The sequence below is a fragment of the Rhea americana genome, unplaced genomic scaffold, assembly GCF_003343005.1.
Source record: "Rhea americana isolate MKP2758 unplaced genomic scaffold, rheAme1 scaffold_34, whole genome shotgun sequence".
In the NCBI taxonomy this organism is placed as follows: domain Eukaryota; kingdom Metazoa; phylum Chordata; class Aves; order Rheiformes; family Rheidae; genus Rhea; species Rhea americana.
Window position 1 is genome coordinate 462657 of NW_028186468.1, and position 7402 is coordinate 470058.

Sequence of the window (7402 nt, forward strand, 5' to 3'; positions counted from 1 at the left end):
CCTGAGCCCCATTCAGTAGTGGGCCCACATTTTCCCTTGTTCTCCTCTTGCTGCTGATGTATTTGAAGAAGCCCTTCCTGTTGTCCTTAACATCCCTTGCCAGACTCAATTCCAACTGGGCCTTGGCCTTCCTCACCRCATCTCCACAYACTCTGACTGCATTCCTATAATTCTCCGAAGTAGCCTGTCCCCTCTTCCACATTCTATGTATTTTCTCCTTGTGTCTGAGATTTTAATGAGAACTATTTACTAGATACTGTTACTAGATTTTAATGAGAATTATTAATGCATTTTGGGGACATTTTTTAGTGRTCACTGATTGTAATATAAGTGGTTAGTCATGTTTAACTTGAAATCACTAGAAAAAGAGGAGTGAATTATCTTTCTGTGGCAGTGATAAAACAATTGGAAATTACAGTGCTCATCAATCATTTTGTCCATTCTTTCAGAAAGTGTTGGAATATTGGGAAGCTGTTCAAAACAATAATATAAGAGATCTTCCTGATGGCAAGGCTTTAGAAGTTCTATGTGTTTAGTTATAAAAGAGAAGCCTAAGATATGACTGTATTTCAGTATTTAACAKCTTTTATGGGGGAAAACTGATGATTATGGTGGACTTCTCAGTCTACCAGACAAAAGCAATGTCTTGAACTGGATGTAGTACACTATTTCTTAAATGAAGATAAGTAGTAGGAAATTCTACCTACAGGTATGAGAGCATCTTTATCACCTGAAGAGCCATAACTGATCTTTGGTTTATAGAAAGTATGCTGTAATTCACCTGTCAAACACAGTAGTCAGACTAGATTATCGTTGCAGTCATGTGTGAATTTAAAATCCATACTTGTAAAAATCAATGTGAGAGTTTAAGTATTGAGACATTGTAAAGAAAACCTCAGATAATTATTTTTAACATTTCTTAGCAATTTGCCATTTTGGAGGTGGAATTAGGGGAGCAGGAGGTTAAATAATAAAAGAATAAGTAAACWGATCTAAGGCTTAAACTGATGTAACTGCATTAGTGCAGCTTAGAGAAACCATTTCTGGTGCTGATTGGTTAGGGTTTGCAGTCAACAAAGAAGACAAAAATCTCATTAACAATATGCAACTCTAAGACTGGGACCTCCCTCATCATATTTAGTTGTAATGTCTGTATCTATTGAAGTTAGTGATAACGATGTTGTAACTGCTTTCTGTGTTCATAAGCCTTCAGTGCCAACACACTCAAAGATCAAAGAAACTGTGTTTATTTTCTTACACTATAATTCAAGTAGTGTTATGTTACATTCAAACTATACATGTCAGTCCAACCCATTGGAGGCAGTTAGTGGACTTGGCATGTATTTTGACCATTTGGATCTTTACTGATTACAAGTTTTTCTTTTCTATTAGAAGAAAAGAAGCCCCAGATGTTTCTTTATTCAAAGCTGACTGTGTGGTTGGAAGATCTGTGGAAGCCTGTGAACACACAACAGCATACACACATATGAAAAAACAACAAAAGCACATATGAAAACAGCATGCACAAATGCATGTAGCTCTATGCATGCTTATGTGTAAGGAGAGAAAGTTTTAAGCAAGTGAGGCAATAAATCTGGAGCTTTCCTCCTCCCCCTGCAAAGATTACATTTTTTGTTATGCTATTTTTTTCCGTATCTGAGATCCTCGTGCCATAAAGATGTCTAATGATATAGCACTAATATTAATAAAATATGTTTGTACTTTTATAGTGTTTTACAATGTTTTTAAAAAGATTGCCATTTCAGCACTGAATGGAGGATGTTGGTGATGTGCTGTTTTTCAGCCACAAAGAGCCACATTACARAGGGTAATGTGGTAGGCTCTGAGATGACAGCTTGTATGCTTCTAAAATAAATCCTTGCTAATGTTAGCTCTCATACTATTTTTTGTTTCGGATTTAAGAGTTGTATTTGTATTTACATAATGCTGTAGTTGTATATTTTACTGTGTTGGTGTTTTATTACTGTTTAAAATACAAATCTGAAGTGAATTCTCTTTGGATATAGAGGTAACTATTTTGATTTCACAGTCATCATCAAATAGTAGATATCTCATTGTGTAAACTCAGGCAGAAGGAAGGGAGAACAATAAGATGTTCATTGTATTTGTTTTTTGTTTTGTTTTTAAGATAGGGATGTTTACAGTTATAGTATATAGTTTACATTATAGTACATCTTCAGTTAGTGAAGCAGAGCAGCTGTGGTTCATCCAAAGACTTCAGTGTTTAAGCTGCTATTATGAAAATGTTACTGATGAAGTGAGTTTTGAAACACTACTGAATGGAAAGATTTCACCAGTTTGCTGGAGATAMCATTTGTTCATCATTAGCTTAGAAGCATTTTTTTTATAAAGTTGTGTTTTCCCAAGTATGGAAAAGGACCTACCTTGCCACTTTGTTACAGTATGCGCTGATTCTCAAGTGGAATAATGGTTAGTGATGTAAATTACTGGAGCTCGGTGTTCTTGCTGGTGGCAGGGAGTGTTGTGGTAAGCAGAGGTAAAAGGAAAACAGGAAAATATAATGGGAAAGCGGTGCTCCCTGGGACAGTTCTGTTTAGAAAAAGAATGCTTTGTTACAGTGATCTGTTTCTGACCGCACTCATTTCTCTTGTTCAGCAGTGAACAGATTTTCCACACAATGTAAAAATGATTTCAGAACATACTGTGTTACAAACTTCTTCAGAGATGAATTAAAATTCATCTTTTATTTGTCACTTCTGTGCTCAGCTGTGGTAGTACAGTCAGGTTGTCAAAATGCTGAGATAAGTGGCAGAAGAGTAAATCAAATACCATATAGTACTGTGAGTTAAAGGATAGCAGTTTAGCATTCATCTTGTGTTGCCTTCTGTGATGTATTTAGAAATATTCCATTAGACTTGAGAATTCTCGCTCTAGAAGGGAGGGGCACAGAAGCTGAGGTAGCTAGAGATTTGCAATGGTTTTGACAGTGCAGGCAGCTGATTAGACAAGAAAAAGTGCAGGATGGATGGAGATGGACATCCAGCTTTGCTGGATGCATGTAGGACAGGAGAAAAGACACAGTAAAGCTTAGGACTGTTTTTTGGCGGGTAGGCATTTGGTGTGTGCAAAGGTGTGATTATTCATTGATATGTGTAGAGGGAGGGGCAGGGTTAGGATATCCTTAAATGATTACTAAAAACAGGCAAGGGAACKACATCTAAAAAGTTCGAGAAGTAGGCAGAGCAGGATGTTAACTCCTGTCTCAGGGAGCTGACTTAAATTTTGTCCAAAGATTCTCCCAAAGATTCTCATAGCAACACTGGATCTTATCATGGCCTTAGTTCAGAAAAGCTYTTTAAAATCTAATGAAATCTGTCAGTTTAATATTTAACATTCAGAATATTCCAAAACTTGTAAAAAGTTGAAAATCTTAGAGTGATAACCATAATCCAACCTTTTATAGTCTTAAACTGTAGTGGAATAATCTTCAGTCAAGCTAAATTTTCACTTAGGAAAGTGGCTAGTGCTAAAGGGTTAAGTGCAAAGAATGTCATGCATGTGTATGTGATTCTAAATCCAGAAGTGTTACATTTCCTTTGTTGGCACTAGTTTCTGCTGAATTTACAGGATGTATATGGTGAAGACTAAACCCTTCTGTTAATAGTCTGAAGTGTTTTAACAGAACTGTGTGGCATGCTCGGTTAAAAAAGTTGGAAGTGTTAACAAACCAAAGCATGTTTATTTTATCCATACTGATATTTATCTGCTTACCTGTTTCTGAGTTGTATCAACCAATTTAATTAACGGAAACGATATAGGAAATTAAATATTTTGTTAATGCAGCACATGATGGAATTGTGTTTGGAATGCTCCCAGAAAAGGTGATTTTTTTCCTATTGGCATTTATTAGCAGTGGTCACAGTCTCTGTGGCAATTTCTTGGGGGAAAAAGTGGATGGGAAGCTGTTGAAATGTGCTGTCTTTCTGCTCCCATATGTTAGCAACCCTCCAACTTGCTGCTGCCATGAGAGATGAATTCTCACGTTGTGCTGCAGGTACACACTGAATATTGAGAGTATATTCAGAGAAGTGCAAGCATAATGAGGCATGCTGGAATTACTTGCTCTGCTTTTTGAGATCTTCTCCAACCTCAACCTAGCTATTACTGAACYGCTAACTCCTTTAGTGGCTATGCTGAAATTTACTGCTCTCCCTTAACTCTGTCATGAGTCTCAGGGAAATAGTGCTTCATGGCGGGGCTTAGGCGGGCTTTCCTCAGAGGTAGTCGACAGAAAGGAGCGCTGTGCTTCCTGAAGTCACCTACAAGTGTCTCTGCTCCATAGAGCAGATGCCTCAGCTGCTTCTGAGTTACTCCTTTCCAGTTAAGAGCTCCACGATGTTTCCAACAGAGCCTGTGAAAAGAAGAGATGTTGCTTGGCCAGCTTCGCACAGGAAGTGAGGAGGAAACTTTGTTTAGAGTATGTGACAATAAGTATTTCCAGTTGTCACTGTTCACAGCTCTGTAATCTCTGTGGAAAGATGTAACCTCCAAGAAGTAGACACAGAGTTGACACGTCCTTTTTTTTCTCCTCTCCCTAAATTTGTAGTATTAAAGCAATGTTTTTTTCCTTGATTTTTATATTTTCGTTCCTTCTTTCTTTGGGAATATAGGGCAATTAGTTTATAATATTAAAAATATATAGTCTAACAATAACATTCATAATACACAGAAAATTTTATTTGTAATTTTTTTTTTTTAAAAAAAAAAAAGGTGATGATGATGGAACTTTAGGTCTGGAATGCTAGATATATAATGGATTTGATACAATGACTAACTAAATTGCTGGAAAAGCAAGGGCAGATTTTACCATAATTGAAACAGTCATGATTTATGGTATTTATTTTTTGAAGAATAGTTGTTTGAACACTTGACAGCTGTAATTTTGCTGTCCATAGGTTTTGTTCATATTAYTTAGCAGAGACTGTCCATTTTGTTGGTGTATATGGACTACAAAAAATATTGGGTAGTTATGCACTGATGGTGTACAGTTCTGTTTCTGTTGGTGTTTCTTTTTAAGGTGAAAATGAAATCTTTATTGATGCTGCTTTTTTTTGCTTAGATGTTCTGTTCTTATCAGCTGTGAAACAAACTTGAAGGCTTTTTTTGTTGCTGTATCAGATCAGAAATTGATAGATGGATTTTTATTCTGGATATAAGAAGTCTTATATTAATTAAGCAGCAGCTTACATTGTAGCTGGAAACAGCAATGTAGAGTGTGCAGCTTGAATTTTAATCTCTATATTGCCCTTAATCATGCAATTATACTTCCGTGTGTTTTAGTTTGGCAGTTAAAGATCAAGATGGTAGTGCTTACCTGTCACTGTAAAAAGCATGAGGCTAGTTGAATAAAAAGCCTCATGGCAGTGCAGGATATTAGTCATACTTCTGTTCTGTTCTCCGTATCTAGCTCGTACTAGATTCCCACAGTAGAGAATATGGGATACTTTGTGTAGTAATAGTTTGAGTCAGGCGGAGCTAGTGCTGTACCTGAGCTGATCAGTGTTTCTGTTTTGGAAACTGGATCCAAATGGTGTTATCTTGGTTTCTGTGCCACACAAGAGCCATTCTAATGTTTGCAGATATGAGTTGGCCTCACAAATACTATCACTGTGTTCGCATAGCACTGAGCCTGAGCTGATAAATCCTGCTAGACCCAACCTGGCTTTTCATGGAGCACTCTCTCCTATCTTTGCATTCATAGCGTAGATAATCCATGGTGCAGACAAGCCGTTCAACAAGAACTGAAAGTTGTCTGAGTTTACTTTCCACAAAACTCAATAGCTAAAATTGTGAACCTACTACGAGAGGGAATTAATTTGAGTTTACTTTCCACGAAACTGAATAGCTAAAATTGTGAACCTACTACAAGAGGGAATTAATTTGACTTAAGATCCTTTTGCTGTAGTTAGATTTCATTGTCTTTTTTCACCTTGTGCTCTGTGACTTTCTTCATCTAGAGCAGAACTCACCATGCCTTCCTTATCTTCCATCAAACTTACATCAAACTGACATCAAAATTAATGTCTTCAAAAACTCCTCTCTGCTATTGCCAACAGCAACACTGTTTGACTCCTCCTCATTGCAAAATCAAGCCAATACACACACAGCTTGCTCTTTCCCATCATTAATAAATTTCTTCAGTCCATCCTTTTTTTCTGTTAATATCACAAAAAATACAAGCCAATGCTTCTCCTAAAGTGATTGGTGGTTATTCAGATAAGGATGTGTGAGGAACCTTCAAATATGTGTGTGAACATCCTTTGTAAATGAGTAAGGATATTATACAAATAAGACTTAATATGATACAATTACATACATTACACTTGTCAGAAAGGTGAGACATGCACAGACATACTGGAAAATAGAACAGTGTCTGCTATCTTAAAGGCTGTAACAGCTTAGCTTTCAGATTGCAAAGAATATTTTCACAGCCCTCAAGGACTGGAAACATCACTATCCCTACCACCACCTGCTGCCTTCATGAAAGCTTAAGTTCTGCAAAATTAGTTGAGACCATCTAGGAAGATACTGAGAGTGCATATATCAGTGATCACTGGCTTAAAAAAACCCTCATTCAAATTATTTTCTTAAAGGAACTGAATTATTCTTTTATGTTTACAGGTCTAATTACGACCACATCTAGAAAACTAGATCGAGAACAGCAGGGAGAACACATTTTGGAGGTAAATAATTCCTTTAGTTCTCTGAAATACCATGTCTCTAAATTCATTATTCCTTTACTTTTACAGAGAGTGAGTTTACCGTGCTTGATTACCGTATGGAGAATTTGCAGAACTGAATTTCAGAAGTAATTTGCTTCTGTGTTCTTTATGTTGTAATTCACAGAACTGTCTGTCTTACAAGAACAGTGTTTTGAGACTTTATTTATCTGTAAACTACAGATAGAAGGCAAGTCTGTATTTTTATACCCCTAAACCAAGATTTTCTTCCAAACAGTACAAAGACATGAATGCTAAATGAGTGAAGGAGTGTGATTCAGGTTTTTTTGAACTCTAATCATTGGGATAGCTATTTCAGCTTGTCTTTTCCTATGAAAAAAAAAATACACCCTTTTTTTGAATGTTACATTTATCAATCTCTTAAGTAGATTGGTTACAAAATTTACATTATAGATTGGGAGTCCAAGAGCATGAAATGATTGATATAATTCTATATATTTAGCTACTTCGAATTGATCAGCTGGAACTTACGTAATAGCTATTCTTATCATAGAATAATAGAATCAGTAAGGTTGGAAGGGACCTCTGGAGATCATCTAGTCCAACCTCCTTGCCCAGCAGGGTCAACTAGAGCATGTTAGACAGGGTTGCATCCAGGTGGACCTTGAATATCTCCAGAG

The 7402-nt window shown here is 36.6% G+C and overlaps 1 protein-coding gene across 4 annotated transcripts in view; it reads left to right on the plus strand.

Annotated features, from left to right (window-relative positions):
- The window catches only part of FAT1 (FAT atypical cadherin 1), a 114324-nt gene that overhangs the window by 55030 nt on the left and 51892 nt on the right, over nucleotides 1–7402 (plus strand). For all 4 annotated transcript variants that reach the window (XM_085311324.1, XM_085311323.1, XM_085311325.1 and 1 more), the window contains exon 4: nucleotides 6664–6725. In XM_085311324.1, coding sequence (XP_085167450.1) covers nucleotides 6664–6725 — 62 coding nt within the window. The remainder of the gene's footprint in view (nucleotides 1–6663; nucleotides 6726–7402) is intronic.